The sequence below is a fragment of the Hippopotamus amphibius genome, chromosome 1 (assembly GCF_030028045.1).
Source record: "Hippopotamus amphibius kiboko isolate mHipAmp2 chromosome 1, mHipAmp2.hap2, whole genome shotgun sequence".
NCBI classification, from domain to species: Eukaryota; Metazoa; Chordata; class Mammalia; order Artiodactyla; family Hippopotamidae; genus Hippopotamus; species Hippopotamus amphibius.
Window position 1 is genome coordinate 162239199 of NC_080186.1, and position 26684 is coordinate 162265882.

Below are 26684 nucleotides of genomic sequence, written 5' to 3' on the forward strand. Positions count from 1 at the left end.
TAAGAGTTACCTTATTTTTTAATAATCAGTTTAGATTATTTGCTTTTGGGCAATTCATAGTCTCTGTTTTTTTGCCTTGAATACCATGTTTTCTTTGCTTGCTATTTGCTGTGTAATGGAGAAAGAGGTTGAGGCATAGGGTTGCCAGGGTTGCTGGAATTGTGCAGTTTGAAAGGTCAGTATAAATACCAGCCATGAAGTATCTAACACAGGGACCAGTTAAATTATGGCCTGAAGCATAATATTGGGGCTACTTCCCTTTTTTGTATGACCCACAGCTAGGTTGTTGTTAACATTTTTTAGTGGTTGAAAAAAAAATGAGAAGAATATTTCATGACTAATGAAAATTATGTGAAATTCAGATTTCAGTGTCCATAAGTAAAGTTTTATTGGAACATAGCCATGCTCATTCATTTATGTATTGTCTATGGCTGATTTCTTGCTACACTGGCAGAGTTGAGTAGTTGGGAAAATCGCCCCTTAAGGCCCACAAAGCCTAAAATGTTATCTGGTTATTACAAATAGTTTGCTGTCCCTGTTCTAATATGGGCATATCTTATTTTACCGTGCTTCACTTTATGTGGACTCTGTCTTGTCCCAGAGGATTCTCTTGGCACTACCTGAGTTCAATATATAGTTGGCTCTCAGAAGGCTTTCCTCTTGTTCTTTGTGTGTTAGGCATTGCCATCTCCACTGGTTTTAGTCTGCATCCCTGTCAGCCTCTCCATGGTACATCTCTCTTTTTGTCTTAGAACAACCAGCTATTTGAGTCATCCTCTTAGGTTTAGAGGGATAAGGGACAAACTATATCCAAGTTGTTCCATATTGAGTTGAGCATTTATCATGGTATAATTATGGTATAGTAGTTAAGGGAGTGGGCCATGGACAGAACCATTTACTTACTGCATTCATTCATTTCACAAAAGACCTATTGAGTGCCTATGTGCCAGGCATTGAGGATACAGTGGTAAACAAAATAGACAAGATGCTAGCTTTATTGAGAAATAAGTATGCAAGTAAGGTAATTACAGATTGTAATAAATACTAGGGAAGAAATAAGGTGATAAGTTCCTGAGGGAGGCCGCTGTAGAAAGGATGGTTTAAGAAGCATCGCTTGTCAAAGCGATGTTCAAATTGAGACTTGAAGAATGAAGGATATTTAGTCATGCAAAGGGTTAATTTTATAGTTTTAGGGTTAGAATATTTCAGACAGAAGAAACAAGAAGAGTTCCTGGCTTTGTTAAGGAAAGGGCTTTGTCAAGTTCAAGGAACAGGAAAGTGATTAGGTTGACTAGAGGGTAGGAGAAGGAAGAAGACTAATAAGAGATGAGATTGGAAAGATATGAGGGGCCAGATCGTGGGAATTTTGAGGAGCATGTTGAATGTTCTTCATTTAAGTAGAATTGTAATGGAAAGCCATTGGAGGATTTAGGTTGTGAGAGTCATTTCATGTAATGTAGTTTAGCAAGATCATTCTAGTTGCTGTGTATATGGAGGATAGATGGAAGGTGGACAAAAGAAGATGCACAGAGACAAAGAGAGTGTCATTTAAGTGGATCAGGCAAAAACATGATGGTGGCTTAGTCTATGGTGTGGAATGGAGAGTGGATGAATTGGAGATTTAATTTGGACATAGCAGCAATAGGAGTTGCTTACAATTTAGATGTGGGGGTTGGAAAAAAGGGGGGGTTGGGGCTCAAGGTAAAGCCTCATTTGGGATTTGCACAGCTAAGTACCTGAAGGTACTATTTATTGAAATAGAAAAGATCAAGCGAGGAACAGATTTATGGGGAGAACTATCAAGTCCTCTGTTTTAGATGTAATAAGTCTGGGGTAGCCATTAAATTTCCGAGATCCAAAATATATCAGTAGTTGTACAGAAGTCTGTCTGGTACTCAGGAAAGAGGTCTGGATCAAAGGTGTAAATTTGGGCATCACTGCCTGATAGATATTTTAAAACATCTAGGGGAGAGTGTAGAGATAGAGAAGAAAAGATTGTCCAGGATTGAACTCTGAGGTGTTCCAGAATATAGGGTTCAGGTAGGAGATAAGGAACCAGCAAGAAGAGTTAGAGAAGGAAGGAGTAAGGAAGAGGAAGATCCTGGAGAATGTGACAGCAAGAAGGCAGGAAAGGAGAGTGTTTCAAAGAGGGAGAGGTGAAATGTGTAAATGCTGCAGAGTGGTTGAGGAACATGGCACTAGTGAAGAGTCCATTGGATTTGGCCATCAATTATTAGTAATTTTGATGAGCAGTTTTAGTGGAGTTGTGGGAACAAAATCCAGGTTATTGCATATGGCAATATAAATAGCATTCAAGGAGGTGTGGATAACGAATGAAGACAATGTGTTCATAAAGTTTTACTTAAACTGAACAGGAACAGGGAAATGGCATGATAATTAGAGACTGTGGAGTCAAAGGAGTTTTGGTATGCTGATGGGAATAATCCAATCAAAGGGAGAATTGATAATGCTGGCAGGTGGGAGTGGTATAATTATGGGAGTTAAAGCTTTTGAAAAGGCAAGTGGGATCTCTAGCCTAAGTTTATCAGGGACGGGGACACTTCATCCATTCTAGTAGTAGGAAAAGCAGAAAATGTAGATTTAGGTGCAGATTGGTGTACAGAGTGGATGATGAGAAGATGAGGGAGTTCTTGATGATAACATCTGTTTCTCTCAGCGAAGAATAAAGTGAGAATACCAGCTGGGGATAGTTATATGTGTGCCTGTGAGTGTGCAGAAACACATGTGCACACGTGTGTGTGTGTGTGGTTGGGACTGAGAGTGGGTGATGATGGATGTCCTGGGAGAGTGGGACTCTAGGCAGTAAACAGAGATACAGACATGATGGGATTAATCCTGACCAAGTCTTAGAGGAAGGAGATAATCTGCTAAAGTTATAGCCCTAAATACTTAACTACCTATTAGGGGTAAGAGTCAGGGCAGTGGCATCCTCATGCAGCTGGCAGTGGGTGATTCTCTGACAGGAGAGGGATTCTCTTCTCTACGTTGAAGGATTGTGGTAATGATTTGAATGAAATATTACTTCTAAAGCGTTAACACAGTGCCTGACACTTGGTTAAGTGCTCTGTTAATGGGAGGGATTAGCTATTATTAATTAGTTTAGGAGGACTGGGGTTTAAAGAAGACAGGTGTTTTTGTGAGGGCTCTAAGGGGTCTCTAGGACGAATCAAAGACTGAGTACCTCTCATGAGAACTGAGGCTGGCTAGGATCTTGGACCATGACACTGATGTACTCCTCTCACCTGGAACAGAGAGTGGTCCTTCCTCCCCCATCTCTGATAAATCTCCAAGGATATTTGGATCCCCCTCCCCCTGCCCTGCCAACTGGACAGTCTCGTCATGCACAGCCTGCATTCTACACTTTCCTTTGTTTCTGTATGTATCACTGTTTTTATTACCTCTGTTCACTGAATTGAAATGAGTGCTGGTGGCAAAACCTGCCTTCCACCCCCTTACCCCATGCATGCCTTCTCTGCAGTCAAGATGAATTGTTGTAGCTTGGATCAGCTCCAGGGCTCTTGTGAGGATACCAATCTAGTCTCTGCCAGGTTCGTGACATTATGTCCACATTGGTGCCTTTCTTCCCTCTCCTTGGAGGCTGGCTATGGAAGGTGGCTGGCCTTGATTTTAGTTCTTGGTATCTCAAACCCATTCCTTTGTCAGGTTGACTCATACCTCCTGCATGTACTCTGTGCTCAGGGGTTGGTCTTAAAGGTATGAATGTATCCAACCTGTTTTTGTAAAGATAGATTGACTTGTCAAATCAAGTCAGGCACACACTTGAGAGACTCAGGTCTCTGTTGGTCTGTTTCCTAGAAGAATATAAATAGGGTATATGTTATTTCTTCTGTCTGTGCCCGCTGTCCTCCAGGAGGTCTTACTCTGGCACATGCTGAGAGAGCAGCATTGCACATACATTCCAGACTTGTTTCTGCCTTAGCAGCTGGCTGAGAGCTCTCTGTCCATGGTGAGCTTCTGTCTGCCCCACACCATTTTCTCCTCTTTCATGAAGTGACTGCATCTTCAGCTCTTCCCTCCTCTAGCTTCAAGGTAAGATCACCCTGTTAGACTTCTGACTGACCCATGGCAAAAGTAGGATAGTGTGCTCTGAGTTAGAGCTGGCCTGGCTTAGCTGGCCTTGGAGTACCAGCCACCCAGAGGGGTTTTCTTTCTTGGGAAAGATGGTGACCCCCCTCATGACTCTCAACTTCTCTTTGGACAGGCTGGACATCAACACCAATACCTATACATCTCAGGACCTCAAGAGCGCGCTGGCAAAATTCAAGGAGGGGACAGATACAGAGGGTTCAAAGGAAGACAAGGTTTGTGATGTTGTATAGTGAGTTCATATAATCCTGCAGAATGGCCTTGAAGGGAATCACTGTTTCCTGAAGCTTTAGCAATGAACATGGGATAATAATAACAATAATATTGTAAAGTAATTTAAAGAGCAGTTAATGCCAAATAAGTAACCCTTTACAGAATATTAAAAAAACGTTGGGAGCATTTCTGTTGTCATTTATATTAGGATCCAACTTCCCAATTACGTATTTGGGAAAATTGAAGCACAAAGCAGAGATAGCCATACTCTGTATTACCACAGACATCAGTGAGGGGAACAGAAATTAAAACCCAGATCTCCTCACTTATATTTGGATTAGACTCAAGTTTAAAGGACAGAAGACCGGACTTCCTAGGTGGCGCAGTGGGTAAGAATCCGCCTGCCAATGCAGGGGACACGGGTTCGATCCCTGCCCCAGGAAGATACCACATGCCGCGGAGCAACTAAGCCCGTGTGCCACAACTATTGAGCCTGAGCCCATGAGCCGCAACTATTGAGCCCATGTGCTGCAACTACTGAAGCCCATGTGCCATGCTCTGCAACAAGAGAGGCCACCGCAATGAGAAGCCTGTGCACCACAAGGAAGAGTAGCCCCCACTCGCTGCAACTAGAGAAAGCCCGTGTGCAGCAACAAAGACCCAACACAGCCAATAAAATAAATAAATAAATTAATTAATTTTAAAAAAAGAAAAAAGGACAGAAGACCTAGGCGAAGAAGGAAGAAGCCTAAGTCCTTGTCCTTTGAACATGTAGCAAACCTTTTCCAGACCTCAGATTCCTTAAGTGTACAACATGGAGCTGGGACAAGATGGCTGAGGTTTCCTCCAGCTCTGAATTTGTTTATAAGCTAAGGGAATGAGAAGGAGAAAGAGGCAGAATTGCAGCTCCTTGACTATGCCCCTAATGTCTGGGATGGCTTGTGGATCCTGACCTATCAGAACAAAGTCTTATTGTTAGGTGGATCATGGGCTCATGTGATAACCAGAGAATGTTGCAGATCAGTTGTTACATTTCCACTTGAGTCCTGTCCTTGAAAGAACCTCCTCCAGTGGCTGCCTTGCAGGCCTTTCTGAGTTCTCCCTCCTTTTTCTCCTCTTCTCAGTCCCCTTCGCTTTGTATTATGTTTCTGTGCCCTCACCCCAGAATTCTGGCAGTATCTTGGAGAGGCAACACCAGGTTCTAGACAGCCTGTGTGTTTTTGGAGGAAGCCTTAGGTCCCTCAGGTCCTTCAGAGCTAAGTATTTCTGAGACAAATGGACCTGTGTGTGTGTGTGTATCGGCAAGGACCTCAGGAGGAGGTGTTAATATGTGGCCAAGACTCCATGTCTTTACTTATCTTACCAAAGTCTCATCTCCTAACATGGAGAGTGTATGTGGTATGAGAAGGTGAGTACCAGGATGGCAGCACTTGTGGTGAAGGAAGGTGATGCCTAAAATTATATCCCACTGCAGGTGTATTAACTGCGGGGGTGGAGGAGTGTAAGGAAAAAGCTGATCCCCTCCTTTGTGAAGGTGAGGCCAGCAGAGGAGAACAGTGCATAGCTAGGTGCCTGGAGCAGAGATTGGTATTCCTGTGACCAGGGGTTGGGCTCATTCCCACTCATTCTCTCACCATGAGCTCCACATGGAGCAGATGGGAACATAAAAGTCAGCCCCTGTTCCATGTTTTCTCTGTGGATGGAGGACGCACTGCACCCCTGTCCTCTTTGCTCTCTTTAATGGCATTCTTATCCCATAATTTAATTAGTGTAGAAAAGTATGAATATTATGAAAATATTTTTTAAATGTAAAATCAAGAGATTAAGTTTTCAGTTGCTGTTTTTTTTGCAATTAAAAATAATTCTTTCTCAGTGCAAGGGGAGGTCCCAATAACAATAGCCAAATGCGACACTCCTATACCAGCTGATTTGAGTCAGCTGCCACTTCTGACCTATGGCTGCCACACTCTTTCTTCTCTGGCACTTAGGTTGTTAGCTCCTTCACTGAGATGCTGGGTCCTGGAGTCTTTTTTCTCATTTTCATTTGTACCCTTCCTGGACTGACACAGCTCCCTGCCAATGCATTGGGACTGGCAAATAAATTAACTTGAATTAGATTGGGGAGTATCTTACATGTCTCAAGCTCCTGGCTGCAGATACCATTGTACTTTTTGTTTATCAGTCTTGAAACAAAATCTTTGCATGGTGTCATATTTTGCCGGTTGAGTGAAGGACTTCCATTCCGAATGCTGAGTGTCCAGCAGTGGCAGGTGATGCTCTTCCTTCTCCTAACTAGAGAGTGGTGGTAGGATTTTGGAGGGAAGGGAGAAGGGGAAAGAATTTTGCAAATGAAGTTCTGGGGATGTTCCCTAGTGACCAGCAAGAGAAACTGACCAGAATTAACACCGCAGGTTTGAGAATGGAACTACAGTGTGAAATACTGTCCAGGTTTTTAGATTAGCTCTGGGTAGCACACAAAGGAAGCAGACCAAAATAACACTGCAAATTCTTTGAAAACTAAATTGTCTTGGGGTCACAACTGCATGAGAACACCAGAACCAAGATATTAAACCTAAACGGTGTGACTGCCTACTGAAAAGGAAGATTCTGTAGAATTCAGAGTCTTATAACTTAATACTCAAAATTCCCAGTATACCAAAAATAACTCATCATACCAAGAACCAGGAAAATCAAAACTTGAATTAGAAAAGACAATTAACTGATGACAACAGTGAGATGACTCAGAAGTTGGTATTATCAAACAAAAATTTTAAGCAGTTATCATAAAAATGTTTCAAGCAATTATGTACACTCTTGAAACAATTGATAACCTCAGTAAAGAAATAGAAGACATAGAAAAGAACAGAATGGAATTTTAGAACTGAAAAATACAACTGAAAATTAGAAAAAAAATCACTGGGTGGGCTTAATAGTAGACTAGAGAAGAGAGAGAAAAGAATCGGTCAACTTAAAGACAGATAAAAATTAATCTAAATAACAGAATATAGATTGGAAAAAAAATGAACAGAGGCTTAAGGAGCTGTAGGACTATAACAGAAAATCTACGATTTGTGTCACAGTCTCAGAAGGAGAGGAGAGAGAAAATGGGACTGAAAAAATAATCAAAGAAATAAAGATGGAAAATTCCCCTGACTGGTAAAAGACATAAATCCACAGATTCATGAAGCTGAGTGAATCCTAAATATGATAAATTCAAAGAAATCAACACCATGACACATCAGAGTCAACTTTTCTGAAAACTAAAGACGGAAGAAAATCTTGAAAGCAGCAAGACAGAAACCACATACTATCAATAGGGAATAATGATTGAATGACAGGATCATTTTCATCTGAGATCACAGAGGCCAAAAATATGTGACATATTTTTCAAGCGCTGAAAAAAACAAATTGTCCACTCAGAATTCTGTAGCCAATGAAAATATCCTTCAGGAATGGCAGGGAGAAAATCAAGACACTCTTACACAAAAGAAAATTAAAAGAATTTATCACAAGCAGACCTACCTAAAAGCATGACTAAAGAATATTCTTCAAATAGGAAGGAAATAATAGCAGAAGGAAACATGAACCATTGAGAAGAAAGACAGAACGGTGAAGTGAATAAAAGTAAGGGGAACTCTAATAGACTATTCTATTCTTGAATTTTTAAAATTATGTTTGATAGTTGCAGCAGAAATCGACATCATCTGTAATTCCATGTGTGTTTAGTATACATGTTCAATGGCCATAGTTACTACTTTTTGTTTCTTTCTGCACTTTCAACTTTGTTGATCAGTTCTCTCTTTTGATATTTTTATGAAATGTTCCATGGGTTTATCCTTGGTGGATGAGGAAGCCATATAACCACACACCAGACATCTGTGTATGAGTTGAGTAATGGATGCACAGTGACCATTCACTGACAGATTTTGAAATAAATAATGTGACCAGCCACTGTTCATGATTGACATTTATGTTATTTACATAGTGATTTGTGGACTGAAGAGCTAGCAGCAAAGTTGGTACTTAATGCAATTAAAGTAAATATATGATGGCAACTGAAATTTGAGTCATGTTGGGAGACTAATATTATTTAAACTGCGGTATTTGAAATTAGTACATATCAGATCTATAGAAAGTAAGGACTGTCTATCTGATAAAAGACTTGTAACTATCTACAGCGTATAAAGAACTCTCAAAACTCAACAGTAAAAACCAACAACCAATTTGAAAATGTGAAGAGGACATGAACAAACATTTCACCAAAGAGGATATGTAGATGGTAAATAAGCACATGAAAAAAATATTTAATGTCATTAGCTGTTAGAGTTATGCAAGTTAAATCTACCATGAGATATCACCATACATCTATTAGAATACCTAAAATAAAAATTATAATACTGGGAATTCCCTGGTGGTGCAGTGGTTAAGAATCCGCCTGCCAATTCAGGGGACATGGGTTCGATCCCTGGTCTGGGAAGATCCCACATGCTGCAGAGCAGCTAAGCCTGTGCACCACAGCTGCTGAGCCTGCATTCTAGAGCCAGCGAGCCACAACTACTGAGCCCACATGCTGCAGCTGCTGGAGCCCATGCCTGGAGCCTGTGCTCCGCAATAAGAGAAGCCACCACAATGAGAAGCCTGTGCACCGCAACGAAGAGTAGCCCCCGCTTGCCACAACTAGAGAGAAAACCTGCACAGCAACAAAGACTAGATAATACTAAATACTAGTGAGGATGTGGAGAAACTGGATCTTTCATACATTGTTGGTAGGAATATAAAATGGTTCAGCTACTCTGGAAAATAGTTTGGCTGTTTCTTGTAAAACCAAACATATGCTTACCATATGACCCTGCAAGTTGCACTCTTGGGCGTTTATCCCAGAGAAATAAGAACTTGTTTACTTTAAAAAAAAAACCTTTATACAAATGTTCATGAAGTTTTATTCATAATACTCCAGACCTGGAAACAAACATTCTTCAATAGTTGAATGGTTAAACAAACTGTACATCTATACAGTGGGATACTACACAGCATTAAAAAGAAACAAACCATTGATATTTATAGTAAGTTGGATAGATTTCAAGTGCATTAAGTTCAGTAAAAGGGCCAATCTCAAAAAGTTACAGACTGTGTAACTGTCTGTATAGCATTCTCCAAATGCTAGAATTATAGAGATGGAGAACAAATTAGTGGTTGCCAGGGCAGAGGGACAAAAGGGAAGGGATGAGAGGATGAGGTGCATCTATAGAGGACCACAGTGGAGTTGTTTGATGGTGATGGAACAGTTCTGTAACTTGATTGCTCTGGTGGCTACATGAATCTGTATATTAGATAAAATTATATAGAATGATACACACACATACATGCAAATGTGCACATATAAAAGCCAGTGAAATCCGAATAAGGCTTGTGGTATATTTAATAGTATTGTACCTAGGTCACTTTCTTGGTTTTGACATTGTACTGTTATTATGTAAGATGTTACCACTTGAGGAAGCTGAATGAAGATTATATAGTACTCTCTGTACTATTTTTGTAATTTCCTTTTAGTTTATAGTTACGGCAAAATTAAAAATTTTGTTTTGTTAAAGGCCTTCCCTAGGCCCAGGCATGCATCATTTCTGTGAGGCAGAGGTGACTAGTTTCTTATCCTGCTCACTTGTCTATCATCCCACAGCTCTAGTCAGTGACTCAGCTTTTCTAGACCTCTTTGTCTGGCCTTAGGCGGCCACCCAGAGTCCTCTAGTTGGGTGTAAGGAGACCATTTCACTGTTTTAGCCTAAAGGAGAAGAATATGGCATCGCATAGATGTGATTTCTCTGCTAGGAACTTGGTCTTTTTTAAGAGAGACATTCATTTCTTTGGTGGTTGTTTCTATGGAGTGCTTGTAACTGGAGAGAAAACCCATAGGTAGTAGACGAGCAATTTGGAGCTGACAACTGCTCATCATCCTGCTTTTTATAAATATTCATGCCTTTTAATTATTCTTGGAAGATAGAGACAAAAGCCACTGTGACCTTTCAGGCTCTCTTTATAAGCACTATCCTCTAAAATTGGGAAGAAAACAGAAAGTGTCACATGTATAAAATATCTAATTAAAGCCTTTTATTCACCTCCAACATAACTTCATTTTTAAAATCTTTATATGTGTGTGGGGTGGGGAGGGACTGAGCGAAAATTGTTTGAGACTTGAGTGTAGTACATACAGTAATTTAGCCACTTCAAACAGTTGAACAAATTGTACCCCTGTAGTTAGATTGACAGTAATGACATAGATTTAATTTTCATCAGCAGATCGCTCCCACTCTTGACCCACAGTTTCCTCCATCCGGGTTTCCCTAAAATGTTGCTGGATTGGGCAGGGCAAAGCAAAGGTATTCTGTGATTGTAGAAGAGAGAGAACCAAGGTGTGGATTATTCCACCTTAGACCTCAGCTTTCCCGCATGAGGTTAGGGGTTGGAGGTGAGCTTGCATTGCTTCCCCTGACCTCAATGATTACAACAAGAAGACTTTACATTCTTCCTGAACATTTGAAGGCAGACTGAGATAAGTGAACCTTGGAAAATCTTGAGTCTGTTCTTGGGGCAGAGGGGCTGTATGGTTCTCTGGGCATCTTGGAAAGTATCAGGATTTTTGATAGTACAGATTAAAGAAGATTGCCTTCTAGAACATTCCTTGAGGATGGGTATCCATGGTAGATCACAGGAGTCTTGGGGAGATGTCTTCAATCAATGATTAATCATCTCTTTACTACTCTCCTTAGGCAAGGCAGGCCAAAGTTAAACGGCTCTTTCGTCCCATTGAAGAGCTGAAGAAGGACTTTGAGGAGCTGAATGTTGTCATTGAGACTGACATGCAGATCATGGTACGACTGATCAACAAGTTCAATAGTTCCAACTCCAGCCTGGAAGAGAAGATTGCTGCACTCTTTGATCTTGAATATTATGTCCATCAGGTATTGTATTTCATTGTCAGTCAGACTTTTAGCTAACAGCTCCAAAAATAAACCCTCCTGCCCAAGGTCTTAAGAAAATATTGTCACCATCTTCACTTTCAAGGTGTACAGCATTTTAAATCTAGGCCAACATCTATTGTAGTAGGATCTCTTCTTACAGACCAGAGCCAAACTCTTTTCATTTGGAGTGTTACTTCCTTTGATTTTTCAACACTGTGGTTACAGCAGAGGTAAAATAGATGTGGTATTTGTTCCATGCAGCTTATAGTCTGGAAGAGGGAGTGATTAAATAATGAACAATTGAACAATGAATGAATTAACAATTTAATAATGAGATAATTTAAGATTGTGATAAGGGCTCCAGAGGGTAATGTATGAGTCTATAACAGTGGAACTTAGCCTAGTCAGGGACACTGGGGAAGGCTTCTCTGAGGTTGTGACATTTAGGCTGAGCATTAAAGGATGATTAGGGGTTGACTAGGCAAAGAGGGGAGATTAGAGCTGGGGGTGGCAAACTCTGGCCCACTTTTGTGAACAAACTTTTGTTGGGACACAGTCACATCTATTTGTTTATGTGTTGTTTTATTGTTTTTGACTGTTTTAATGCTACAACGGCAGAGTCGAGTGGTTGTGACAAAAACCATACGGCTCACAAAGTGAAAGATATTTGCTACCAGGCACTTTTGTAAAAGTTTGCCCCATTGTATTAGAGCATTCTAGGCAGAGGAAACAGCATGTGCAAAAATTCTGAGTCAGACAGAGAAGAGCTTGGTGAGATTGAAGACCTGGGAAAGACTGAAGTGACTGGAGCACAGAGACCAGCAGATGGGGTGGCATAGATAAAGTGGAAAGATTAGGGAGTCAGAGAGGTAGGGTTCAGAAAATCATGCTCTCCATGATTTTATCCTTGATCCTAAGAACCATTGGAGCGTTTGGGAAATGACCGATCAGACTTGTGCCATAATTATAATGGTTAACGTTTATTGAGCACTATCATATACTAGGCACGTATTCAAGTGCCTTGTACACATTAATTCATTGACTTCCATACCTGCCTTTGGAGCACCACTGTTAATCCCATTTTATAACTGAGGCAAATAAAAATAAAGCACAGGTCACATTTGTGATTGCCCAAGGTCACCCAGTTAGAGGTAGAGCCAGAATTTGCAACAAGGTCTGTCTGACCCTAAGCTTTGTGCTCTTAACCTTTTGGCTACTGTGTCTCTCACAGGATACTGGTGCCATCTGAATGAAGCTCAAAAGAGAATAGGTGGATCTAAGTAGAAGGAGCCAAGAGAAGTCATTCACTTATTGAGTAAATTAACTTATTGCATGTCTGTTAAGTTCCAGGCACTGTTCCATTCACTTAAGGTACATTTGTGAACAAAATTGGAGCTTACCTTCTAGAACAGGCAGATAGACAATAAATATAACTAACAAGTAAATTATATATAAATGTCTGAAGGTGCTAGATACTACTGAAAAATAAAAAGTAGAGCAGGATAAGGATTGGCAGTGTTGGGAAGGAAGATCACAGACAGGAGCACCAGCAAGTACTGAAGCCCTAAGGTGGGAGCATGTCTAGTGTGTTTGGGGAATAGCAATGTGGCAGGAGCAGAAAGAAGGGGGAGAGAAGTAGGTGAAGCTCAGAGAGATAATGGGAAGGAAATCATGGAGCACCTTGTAGACCAAGGAAAAGAATGAAACTGAACAGACACTATTTGGAGGATGTTGAGCAGAAGAATCATTTGATTTGACTTACTTTTAAAGGACCCCTCTGGCTGCCGTGTTGAGAATTAGACTGTAGGCCAAGGGCATGGGTAGAAGCAGGGAAACCAGATAGGACGCTATTGTAGTAATTCAGACTAGGGGCGATGGTGGCCTGGGAGGGCTGTGTAATCATAATCAAAGGGTTGTTTGAGATCCTTATCAAGACATAGATCTTCAGCATCCTCCTATGCATGACAGCATCCTTGTTCTCTATAAACTAGGCTAAAAGACATTCTTTCTATAGGATTTTGCCAGCCTTTGTGTTGAGAGAGGATGAGTTTGTACTGTATCTGCAGGAATTATGGGGTGGCCTCTTCATCTCTCTCTGTTCATAACTCTCAGGCTTCAAATAGCAGGTCTGTGATCCTTTTAGAGAAGAAAATGGACCTGGGTTCTCTTTCCTCTTTCCAGTCTTTCTCTCCAGGGTAAAAAACCAAAAACTCCAACAGCTTTTCCGTTATAGATATTTAAAGGATTAAGGATCCTAGGGGTTACTGGCCAACTCAGTCCTGCTCTGATGATGACAGCTTTTATTTTTTCTCATCTTAACATACTTGGATGGATCTTTAGGTATCAGGTTTCTGTAGGCTCTTCCTTTAGTTGTAGCATGAAAGGACAAAATGACCTTTTATGAGAGCCTATCTCACCTAGAGGGGAGTGAGTACACAGGAGGCTAGCAGGGCCCTAACAGATTTTATTTCCCTTGCAGGTTCTTTGGTTACCCTGTGGTGTCATCTCTAGGGTGACATCCCATTTTGTTTTCATGGTTCACTAGGTAGGATTAACAATTTCTTGGACATCACCAAACTTAGCCTGTGGTCAGTCCAGAAACCAGTTCCTTGATGGAGGCCAAACTCGATCTATTCGCAGAAGAGTCATAAGTGTTCTGGGTCATTGGTCTTTTGAGTGGAAATACAGATAAGGTGGTTTGGGCTGGTATGTCAGGTTTCCGTGCGATAGTGTTAAGTTGTGATTTCACAGGGGGATTAAAGAAGACATAGCTCGGCCTCAGGTTCCAGTTGCAGTGGGGAATTAGGGTGATGTAGTGCTAGCCTTGAGGAAGATAGGACTCTTCTCGCCAGGAACTTACTTAGTCCACTTCTATTCTAGATTTACTGATTGGAGGTTTTGGGGAGCCATGGGCTTCAAGGACCCAAACTGGATCTGCCCAAGGATTCCTCATGGCCATGCTTGAATTATTAAACAAGATTTGTGAAAAGCAAAACCATGTGTGTAGGAACAGTGTGTGAGTTATTCATGAGGAGCAGCCACTGTCTGCCCCATCCACCCTGGGGCGTTGTATTTGCCTTCCCTCATGTGACTCCTCAATTATTTACCATCCTTTCTCCCTTCCTTTATTCTCGTTCTCTCATTGTCTTGTCAGTCTTCTGGTTCTCTTTTTGCCTCCCGAGTGTTGGCACAGTTCCCTACTGCCTCGATCCTTTCGCGCTCCCTGCTTCTACCTTGAGCTTCTTTCCACCTGTCCCACCCAGCCCTGAGGGCAGCCTGGGAGAAGTTCTGGCCCCAGACCCAGGCCCTAGCCATGCCTTCTCCTGTGTAATACTGGGCAGGGCCCAGATTTTGGAGCTTGGGTGTACAGTAGGGAGAGTGACTCTTTTCTTCCTCATCTCCAGTGAAATAACAAACGGGAAAACATCTTGAAAAGGCTGAAGTGCTTATACAAATGTCAGTATTTATAATACCCTGGATTATCTTTGTAGTAATGAAGATAAACTGAATCTAGAATAGAACCTCTGTGACTCTGGGCTGTGTTGCTTTGCTCTGCTAAGAACTCATACCAGCCTTGATAAGTAGCCATCTCAGTCATGGAATTACAGGACTCTGAGGCAGAGTTTTGTATCTAGAAAAACTGGAGGAAGGAAGATCAAAGGGGAGGTAGTGAATTCTTAGATTTTAAAATCAGAGTATGTGAGGAAGGAAGACTCAGTATGTATCATTTGTGCTTATGTCAGCAAAGCACCCAGCTCTGAGTCTCCCTAGTTAGCTGGGCTATGGCCCAGTAAATCATTCCTCTTCATAAGGACAGATTAGGGCAGACAAATGCCAACTGTAGCTTGGGGGCTTTATGACATGCTTCACAGCCCTGGGTTGGCCATCTCTTTAGGTCTGTGGTATAATCGGCTCATTGATTTTTTTTTGAGACGGATACCCCAGATTGCCTTTTTTACTCACAGTGGAGTTTATTTCAGTAACATTTTTTTTCTGATCAGACTTATTCATTGCTTTAATGATTATTTGTTGAACACTTAACTATGTGCTTAGACTGTTGTAATCACTGGACCTATACCAGTGGACAGAAAGACAAAAACCTCTGCTCTTGTGGTTGAGTATAAGAATGATCTAAGTGGTAAAAACAGGCTAGGCAAGAGTCAGATACAGCCCTTCAAACTGGATTTCTCTGTTAGAGACATCTTCTAGCTTGGAAGGATACAGTAAGGTAGGAAAGGGCTCAGTGACATCTGGAGGAAAAAAGGTGGGTAGTAGTTACATTGTTGTTGGGCTCTAGCTTCCTGAGTTTTCCTGTCGATTTGTAGAGTGGTATCAGCATGTAGACAAGAAGCAGCTTTTGTAGCAACAAAGATATTTTCAAGGGAGACTGTAGCTACTGCGTGGGGAAAACAGGATCCAGTGACCTTTCTGAGGAAGTTGAGTGCTCTTGTTCCAGGATACCAATGAAACTTGGGAAATGAGATTCCATATAGAATAAAAGAGATAGAGTCTGGACTTGGGGCTTTGGAGCTTAAGTATAGTCTAGACCAGTGTTGTCTGACAACTTTATGGGATGGTGGAAATGTTCTGCACTGTCTAGTAATAGCCACTAGCCAGTAGCACAGGCCTTAGGCTGAAGCTTTTGAGAGAGACTTTTGTGCAGATTTATCACGAGTGTCCTTAGATTCAGTCAACCTTAGACTATAAAGTGAGGAAAAGGGAAGAGAAATGTACTATTGTTATTCTTCTCCTAGCACTTTTACAGCCCTCCCCTGCCACAGAATTCCTTTTACAGTCCATGACTTCTAATTAAAAATCAGCTTTTTAAAGTGTCTGCTGCCTCCACTGCCCCCACTGAGGCTGGACATCAACAGGAAGCATAGTGCCATTTACTAGTGCTGATGACGCCAGATCTTTGTGTTAACAGCTTGTTGTACATTACGAGTAAGCTTGTGACTCATTACAGTATTAGAATTTTCCAGGACATGTTTGGCATAAGCAATTGCTAGGTGCCATTTCTGCCAGTTCCCACGCAGGTGCTCATAAATCACATTAGATGAATTAGGAATTCTCAAATTTAAGATTATTTAAAATTTTGGTTTGTTTTTACAAACGCTTTCCTAATTAGAATGACCACCAATACTTTTTCCTTGATTTTTTAGTTTGTTCTTGAACAGTCACCAAAAGAAAGTCTCTTCTTTCCTGGATATCTGTACTATACTAAGCAGTGCCTCTGTTGCAGATGGATAATGCACAGGACCTGCTTTCCTTCGGTGGCCTTCAAGTGGTGATCAATGGGCTGAACAGCACAGAACCTCTGGTGAAGGAGTACGCTGCGTTTGTGCTGGGGGCTGCCTTTTCCAGGTGAGCAGCATGGATGGACATGCCATTGGCCAGGATCCTTTGGACCCTTCAGGGGAAGTCTGGTTTCGCTCTTGGCCTGATTGGCCTGGAAGGTTACATTTGAATTCATACACGTCTCTATCCACAGTTTAGTGTAATCCCATTGAAACTAGCATGAGAATTTGATTCTGCCCTTATTCCAAGTAGATAAGAATTTTCACCCATGTTGTCACTGTCTATGACTCTCTGTTCCCCCTCATCTTATATGTATGGACATTTAATAACATACGAGGGTAAGTCAAAAATTATTCACACTCTGGCTGTAGAATTTATTTTAATTAACTTTTAGAAGAGACAAATGCATCATTTTTCAACATCATCTCCTTGCTTTTCAACACGCTTTGTCCATCTGTCAACAAGCTTTCATATTTCCTCATTAAAGAATGTTTTAGGCTGAGCTGCCAGCCACGAATGCACCGCTGTCTTCACTTCTTCATCAGAAGTGAATCTTCGTCCTTGTAGGGCTGCTTTCAGGGGACCAAACAGGTGAAAGTCCAGTGGAGCAAGATTAGGACTATAAGGAGGATGCTTTAATACCTCAAAATGAAGTTTTTGCAGAGTGCCGACAGTGTGGGCAGAAGTGTGCAGACGTGTACACCCTCAGACCACAGAAAATGAATCACTGTACGCTGCTCTTCTTTCGTGCAGATCACAAGTGGGGCATCCATTTTTGCTCGCACTGCAGTTACAAATGAACTGATGTAACATTCACACCTGCACAACAGTGACTGGGGAGACAGTAGTCTTGAATGGAAAGCGCTGATAAGACAATGCAGCCAACAGAAGTTTTAATATAACTGAAGCGTGGATAATTTTTGACTCACCCTCGTATTTTAGGTCACATTCTCTGTTTTATTCAAAGCTACTTACAAGTTAGACCAATGATAGGTAGCAGAGAGGAAGGGGAATGAACTCTAAGAGCTGATCCTTTTGGCAGTAAAGCTACTCTGGTGATGAAAAAATGATGAACTTGACCAAGGAGGGCCTTTTGGGGGGAGATGTGTCTTCCTCTAGTTGCCTGGAACCAATCAACATGCAGTCAGGTTATCACACTCTATGGGTTGGGAGTTGTTTAAATTTCAGTTAGCCTGGGTTATGCTAGAGGACTGATCAGGCAAGAGGAATGAGCATCTCCAAAGAGTGGATGCAGAAAGAGATGTGTGCACCACATCATTATACTCATCCTAAAAAAGTCAAGATGTCTTCACGCTGCAATTGGTCCATAGGAGCTATAGTACCATTTTTTGGAAATCTGTTCCTAGGACTGTTTGTTCCTCTACAACAGGAACCAACATTCTGATTCTTGCTGTAAGGGCATGTGTGGTGCCTATTAAGAGTTGCCTCACTTGCATGCAGGGATTGTAGTGATGTAGGAGAAAGGCTATTCTGAACCTTTTTACCACTGGAATCTTTTTCTTTTAATTAATTTTTATTGGAGTATAGTTACTTTACAATGTTGTGTTAGTTTCTACTATACAGCAAAATGAATCAGCTGTATGTATACATATACCCCTCTTTTTTGGATTTCCTTCCCATTCAGGTCACCACAGAGCATTGAGTAGAGTTCCCTGTGCTATACAGTAGGTTCTCATTAGTTATCTATTTCATACATAGTATCAATGGTATATATATGTCAATCCCAATCTCCCAATTCCTCTCACCCACCCTCTCTCCTTTGGTATGCATACATTTGTTCTCTATGTCTGTGTCTCTATTTCTGCTTTGCAAATAAGATCATCTGTACCATTTTTCTAGATTCCACATATATGTGTTAATGTACGATATTTGTCTTTCTCTTTCTGACTTACTTCACTCTGTATGACAGTCTCTAGGTCCATCCACACCTCTACAAATGTTCCTTTTTGTGGCTAATATGCCATTGTATATATGTACCACATCTTCTTTATCCATTCCTCTGTTGATGAACAGGAATCTTTGTTTTAAAACGATTTCCTTTGCCTTTTATCTCTGCCTATCTTTATTTAACAGGAATATTAGTCTGATGCTCTCTAATTCTGAAAGACTTAAGCATCTTTTCTTAGTGAATTGAGGGACAAAACTAGGAAGGATGGAAGAACAATTCTTTGCTCCATGGGGAAAGGTTGAGAGCACTGCAGGCCTTTGTTTCCCTTATTGCTTACCTGCTTCATCTTCAAGGCCTGGTTGTCCTGTGGACTCCAAGGCATACCTCCCTTGCTCTCATTTGCCAGAGCCAGGCAGGGAAATTGCTGCCTGTGCATCAACTGGAAAGGTGAAGAATCTGTGAATTTGTCATTGATAGCTGTGATTTCAGCCCTGGACAAGTTAAGGTCCTTATCCTCATGAGGCTTTAGAGGCTTGAGAACTTACTGAGGCTCATTTTTTGTTTCTCAAGCCATAAAATAATTGATTCAAACATTATTAACTGTTTTCCCCCAGACCCTTTTTGGAAATCTTTTCTGTAATCCCACGTACTTTGTTTCTACTTTGAATGTGAACAAATGATTCTGTGTGTACTTTGCCATTGCTTCTGGAAACACATTTCATGGGGGAAACATCTTGATGCCATATCTTAGTTAAGGGCAGCTAAGCGACTTGAGAAGCAAGCTTTGGTCCTGCTTAGCAAGCCATAACTCATCTGGGGTCTGTGCCAATATGTGGTGTCATTAAGACTTTTTCATGATTGTATTAGTGTAAGACTGTGTTAACATTTATGCGACATCACTAAATTTTAAATAGAGATAAATATAAAATATTGCAATTTAGTGTTTTGGTGGCAAGAAAACTGCTGTATTCAAAATGTTCTAGCCATGATTTTGATGGCTCACTGGAGGGCAGTTACAGTGACAGCATGGTATAGCGCCAGAGCTTTTGGAAGCCAACAACAGGCTCCTGAACATTATGAAAATGTCAGTGTTTTATGCAAAGAGGAGCTTGATGCAAGGTAAGAATATTTCTATGCAGAGAGGCAGGTTTCAGTGGTCTAGTCTGATACTCATTATGTATTCTTGATATCCTAAGTATTGGTTCTGCAGCTCCCTACGTGCCCTCAGCATGCAGGTGTGCACACACGCATGCACAAAGTGATTGCCTGAGCTTGTTCCTTGTCAAGAGGGCATTCAAGGGGTAGTGAGCACATTGGAATCATGGAGTCTCATCGTTTGGGGATCTTATTTAGAGGTCATTCCTTCCAGTTTTATGCTGATGAGCAAGAATATTGTTCAGTCAGTCCAGATGTTTGAGTATTTGGGAGGACTAGGTAGACCACTGTACCTAGAGTCAGAAAATCTAGGTTCAAGTCCAGTCTCTATCATTTCCTGGCTATTTGTCTATGGGCAAGTGATTTCACCTTTCTAAGCCTCACCTTTTTCATTTGTTAACTAGATACAATAATAGGTTTCCTTTGCCTTTCATGAGACTGAATGAATATGAAGGAGTGTAATATACAATAAGTCCTGTGAAAATGCTTATAAAGCACCTGTCAGTGATAGGGGCTATAACATCATCATGCTTATCGTGTGTCCTTTTTACTCTGAGTTTTCACTATAAGGCAATTCTTTTTCTTTGTTTTTACGGTGCAAACCTTTGTCTTTCTCATTTTCTCTTCAATTAAGTACTTGCATTCTACTACATGTATCTCTTGGTGTTAATGTTGCTGCTTCATGAAGGTATTTATTTGCCTACCTGGGTTAATTGCTTCATAAGGCCTCCACATACATTCTTTGGATGAAGAGATCTCTTCCATGGTGTTAAATGTGAAGCAGTTGTTCCAGGATCAATAAGAAAGAGCTGACGTAAATGTAACTGACGTGGCCATTCAGTGTTACATGACCACTGAAATAATTTTCCCTTATTTAAACATTATTCACACTTATTATGGGTCACACACATTCATTTTCTGCTGCCCATGTTTTTGTTGCCCATGTGCAAGGCAGGTCAGCCTCTTGCATAAGAAGATATGTGAAGATAGGGAGGTAGGAGGCTGATGCCTTTGGCATCTTCATCTTTCCTCTCTCCCTCCTTTCCCCTCCATCCTTCCCTTTCTCCTTTCTTCAGGTCAGTTATTTGCAGTGGTCTTTCTGTGACCTGATTTCATCTCACAACGGCACCTGTGTGTGTCTGTCTACAGTCTGGCCTATGAGAAGTGTCTGGAGTCCCGGACAAGTCATTTGTGCTTCTGTGTTTGAGAAGTCTCAGAAAGGCCTTATTAATTTCAGAAGCCATGCAGCCTTCTGTAATCTGGTTTTGGTTTTACTTCTCAGCTAACTGGCATCTTCCTTTTATTTTCTTCTTATCTCCCTATATGTAGCCTTTACCTTTTAACTGTCAGGAGTTAAATTATCAAGAAACTGGTATGAAAAAAGAAAAGAAAAAAAAGAAACTGGTATGCTTATCCCTGGGATCACTGGCTTTTGCTGTTCTCATGCCCTTCCCCCAGTCACTTTTGGTGTCTTCTATCCATCTTTAATAACTCACATTCTTATATACATATGTATGAATTATTTTGTAATTACATAGGCTTGTAAATGCTCACTGTATGTGGTCCTTTTGTGTGAACTGTCTGTAGTTTGCAGTGTGTCATGAACCTATGCCTAGTACAAAAAGGGAGGTACATGTACTATCAGTCATAGTGTGATTATGTTCTCTTATGATGGATCCCTGGAACATGATTACATTCTACCCTGTCTTTGACATCTTCATTGGAACCTCCTTAGGAAATCTTGGGTTACATACATCTTTTTATAAAGTGAATGATTACCCTACTTCTAACCTTTACTCTCTCACCCCATGCTTTGTTGGTTCTCTAGTTTTCTCAGTTGTACTCTTCCCACTGATATTTTACCAGTTCATTTTAATGATTTGGCCGCTGTCAGATCACTGTGTCCCATTTCCATCTGTTGGCCTCCAATTTCCAGCTTTCTTTCCTGCCATCCTCAGTGAATTTCAGTGCTCATCTGTATCTTCTCTCCTCTGTCTTTCTTGATGGCTTTCGTGAGTTTGCTGGGGATCAGCATTCTCAATTCCATTGACCTTTACCTTTACTGCTGTCATCCACCAGGTATCTTGAAACCCATTTCCCTTTTTTCTCCCAATATCTCATGTTTTCTGCCTACCTCCATCATGTCTTCACAGTTTCATCTCTCCTTTTTTTATCCTTGTTGTGATCTCCAATCTCTGCACATCCCCCTGTTTTCCCCTTCACCATCAATGTTCCTCCTCTCTTGCTACTCTCTAGGCTCCTTCCTCTTAGCCCACAAATGTTACTTATCCACTGACCCCTGCCATCCTTCTCTTCTAGGCTTCTTGGAAGAGTAGAAAAAAAGGGATCCAAATATGTGCACATGAGATACCATCCCTGAAATTTTTCACGAGTATTTTGGCATTATTGACATTTCCATAACATTCAACAATGTCGACCACTGCTTTCCTTTGGAAACTTTACTTCTTGGCTGCCATGTGATTGTAGTCCCTACGTTCTTGGATGTCTCTAATTAATTACTCCCTCTCCTTTTCTTTTTATGGAAACATCATCTTCTATCTCCTAATTATAGCTATTCACCAAGATTATTATGGCCTTGTCCCTATTGTCTCTTCATTTTCTTCACCAATGGTCCTACCATTCCCATGGTTTCAAATTCTACCTCATTGTGGATGACTCCAGTGTCTAAGTCCAGCCTTTCTCCTCAGGTCCTTTCCTCCATTTCTACCAGACTGTGTCATTGCACCTCAAACTCAAGGAGAAGAAAGTGGGATTCATTTTTGTCTGTTTCACAAACTAGGTTTTTCTTCCCACTTTCTCTTTTCATCTATTCTTGGCCATATGATTGTCTTCGTTACCAAAGCTTGAAACTTCAGAGTGATATTTGAGTCTTCTTTCTCTCTATTTAGTTATTTACTTGGTCACTGAGTCCTGTGGATTTTTACTTTCAAGATTGTTGTCTACTAAACAATGATATTCCTTTTATAAATCTATTTTAAGGAACCTTGATATTTTGAGGGCAGAAACATGTTTTGAGAGGGGACTCCCTCTCCCAGTGCTAGGAAATGAGCCCTGAATAGCCTAAACCAAGCATGGTAATCCCATTTTCTGTGGCTTTAGATTGATTTAGAGGTAAGCATATGACCCAGTTCTGACCAATGAGACATAAAGAGTTGTTTGCTGGGAAAGCTCCGGGGAAGGATTTTGTTCTCTTATAAAAAGAAAGATAGTAAAAAGACCTTGTTCACTTCTTTCTACCTTGATTACAGTTGTTGGAACTACAGCTGTCTTAGACCAGTGAGACGAGATGCACAAGGCCAAAAAGGCAACATGTTGAGGAGGATAAAAGGGGAAACACAGGAGACTAGCTCCTTTATGAATAGGTTAGCTACTATACCAGTTTTGGAACCATCTACTTCCATACTTTTGTGGTGAGAGATAGTCTTTTTAAAAAACGAAACAAAACAGTGTTAGTCATTATTCTGGTACTTGCTTCTGAACATATTCATATTAATAAATTTCAAAAATCTCTTTCAGATCTTTAAAATTCCTTTTACATACCCTTGCTTTTTCATAGCACTTATCTCTATTTGCAATTAAATATTTGTTTGATTACCTGTTAACTGTTGACAACCCCTGTTAGACAGTACAAGGAGGATAGGATTCATTTTCTGTCTTAATCTTGCTGTCTCCCTGGTATATGGCACAGGACCCAGCATTGAGTGCTAGGAAATAATAATGAAGCAACAAAAGAATAAAGAGATACCTAGGAAATGAAATGTTTTTCAGATAACATATGAGGGCTGAGTGCAGAATGCTGTCTTTATTAATGGTGTAATACTAGATGGTTCAGATACCTCACCTTGACCCTTTAAAAATCTAAGGCCATGGAAATGTATATGTAACAGCACTCCCCACTTCCAGCCCCCGCCCCGCCCCACAGCTGAAGGCCCAGAAAATAGAAGGTTAGAGATTGGGATGAGGTCAGATGTTGAAAATGCCAGAATTTGAATAAAAGTTCAAGTGCAACTCCTAGGACTAGTTCTGACCTCTTGATTCCATGACCTAATTTTTCATACTGTTCCAGTGACAGGGATGCTGAAACCATTTTGTAGCTCATAAATTAATTAGCATATTAACCAGATTGGCCTGGGCAGTTGGAAAGCCTTATAGCTTTTAAAGCTGCATTCAGAGTCTGATTTCCTTTTTTTCAAATGGCAGTTAATGACAAATGGAAAATGAGATCTAAGCCTGACCAGCTACCCTGGGTACTGAAGAAACGAAGGCTTCATTCTGGGGAGGGAAGCACCACTTTGCTTAATGAACTTGTCCCTTCTACATTTCTTTTGAAGCTATCTCTGTAATGTTCCCCTGCCTCCTCCAGATCCTCTATGTGGCTGCTTTCAGATTTTTTCGTTACTGACTACCACCTCCTTAATTTCTTCCCTGCATAACTCCAGGCCACAAAGTTCTTTCCTTTCAACTTTATTAGCATTTGTTGTCTGTTCTCCTAAACTTTCTCTTTTATACATCTAATTCTCTATGCCAGTTCTTTCCTCTGTTTCTCCAATAAATTAAAGAGCTTCTTGAGAGTGGAAGCTAGTACCCAAGTCTGTAATACCCACAACATCTTATAGAGGGTAAGTTTCATGTAGCTGCTTAGAGCATTTCATGGTACAAACTAAATGGTCCAACACAAAAGCTGCAATCACCAAAAATCAGTGGGAGTAATGAAGCCAGGAAGAGCAGGGAAGCTTTTTTTTTTTTTAAAAGAAGTTTTATTGAGATACAGTTAACAGACAATAAACAGCATACATTTAGAGTGTACAATTTGGCATCCCAGTCTCCCAGTTCATCCCCCCCAACCCTCCCCACTTTCCCCACTTGGTGTCCATGTGTTTGTTCTCTACATCTGTGTCTCTATTTCTGCCTTGCATTTCCTCTTTCATAGTTGTTAGCATTTGCCTTGTGTATTGAGGTGCTCCTATATTGGGTGCATATATATTTATAATTGTTATCTCCTCTTCTTGGATGGATCCCTTGATCTTTATGTAATGTCCTTTCTTGTCTCTTGTAACATTTTTTATTTTAAAGTCTATTTTATCTGATATGACTATTGCTACTCCAGCTTTTTTTTGATTTTCATCTGCATGGAATATCTTTTTCCATCCCCTCACTTTCCATCTGTATGTGTCCCTAGGTCTGAAGTGGGTCTCTTGTAGACAGCATATATATGGTTCTTGTTTTTGTATCCATTCAGCCAGTCTGTGTCTTTTGGTTGGGGCATTTAGTCCATTTACATTCAAGGTAATTACTGATATGTATGTTCCTAGTACCATTTTCTTAATTGTTTTGTTTTTGTTTTTGTAGGTCCTTTTCTTCTCTTCTGTTTCCTGCTTAGAGAAGTTCCTTTAGCATTTGTTGTAGGGCTGGTTTGGTGGTGCTGAATTCTCTTAGCTGTTGCTTGTCTGTAAAGCTTTTGATTTCTCCCTCAAATCTGAATGAGATCCTTGCTGGGTAGAGTATTCTTGGTTGTAGGTTCTTCCCTTTCATCACTTGAAATATATCATGCCACTCCCTTCTGGCTTGCAGAGTTTCTGCTGAGAAGTCAGCTGTTAATCTTATAGGAGTTCCCTTGTATGTTATTTGTTGTTTTTCCCTTTTGCTTTTAGTAACTTTTCTCTGTCTTTAATTTGTGTCAGTTTGACTACTGTATGTCTTGGCATGTTTCTCCTTGGGTTTATCCTGCATGGGACTCTCTGCGCTTCCTGCACTTGGGTAGCTATTTCCTTTCCCATGTTAGGGAAGTTTTCAACTATAATCTCTTCCAATATTTTCTCGGGTCCTTTCTCTCTCGTCTCCTTCTGGGACCTCTATAATACGAATGTTGGTGCGTTTAACATTGTCCCAGAGGTTTCTTAGGCTGTCTTCTTTTCATTCTTTTTTCTTTATTCTTTTCTGCATCAGTGATTATCACCATTCTGTCTTCCAGGTCACTTATTTGCATTTCTGCCTCAGTTAATCTGCTGTTGGTTCCTTTTAGTGTATTTTTCATTTCAGTTATTGTGTCGCATATCTCTGTTTGCTCTTTAATTCTTCTAGGTCTTTGGTAAACTTTTCGATCTTTGCATCCAGTCTTTTTTCAAAGTCCTGGATCATCTTCACCATCATTATTCTGAGTTCTTTTTCTGGAAGGGTGCTTATCTCCTCTTCGTTTAGTTGTTTTTCTGGGGTTTTATCCTGTCCCTTCATCTGGTACAAAGTCCTCTGCTTTTTCACTTTCTCTATCTTTCTGTGGCTGTGGTTTTCAGTTCCACAAGACGAAATATTGCTGATACTGCTTGATACTGCTGTCTGCCCTCTTGTGGAGGAAGCTATCCAGCAGGGAAGCTTTTTATTTTCTCTTCTAGTTTGTTTGATTTTTCCTCCAGTGAGTGTGTATTACATTTGTAATTAAAATTTAAATAATAAGTAAGAGAACAAAACAAAATTGGAAGACTTCTGTATCTAGCAAATGGTGGTTTACATGTCCCAAAAAGCATTCTTGGTTCAGGATACCCGAAGATGCTGGATCTGTAACATATAAACATTTCTTTAAATGTTCAATTCAGCTGATAAGAAACTTCAGAGCCACTGCTTTGGATAACTAAAGGGGAAATAAATAACATGTTCTTTATGTGGTAGTCCTGCAAGAAACTGAGAGAAGTTCCAAAGACAAATGTGATAGAAAGACTGGCATATGCAACTGTCTCTTCAGTATCCCTCTTTGGATATTAGGGAGGCAGCTCAGGCTTACCTGGCCTCATCGTTATCACCCCCAGACCTGCTCTACTTCCTCTGTTTTCTTCTTCAATGACTGCCCCCTCCCCTCTTCATGAAGCTGCCAAAGTCTGAAACCTAACTGCCATATAGGATTCCTCCTTCTCTCCTGCCCAGATCCTCAATCACCAATTCTAGTTAATTCTGTTCACACATTTCTTTCTCTTTAATCCTCGCCGTCACAGGCACCCTTACATCCAGTCTGA

At 40.7% G+C, this 26684-nt stretch overlaps 1 protein-coding gene across 3 annotated transcripts in view; it reads left to right on the plus strand.

Annotated features, from left to right (window-relative positions):
• Positions 1–26684, plus strand: part of SIL1 (SIL1 nucleotide exchange factor) — a 265775-nt gene that overhangs the window by 179839 nt on the left and 59252 nt on the right. For all 3 annotated transcript variants that reach the window (XM_057734010.1, XM_057734011.1, XM_057734009.1), the window contains exons 5-7: positions 4244–4343; positions 11106–11297; positions 16540–16661. In XM_057734010.1, the coding sequence (XP_057589993.1) occupies positions 4244–4343; positions 11106–11297; positions 16540–16661 (414 nt within the window). The remainder of the gene's footprint in view (positions 1–4243; positions 4344–11105; positions 11298–16539; positions 16662–26684) is intronic.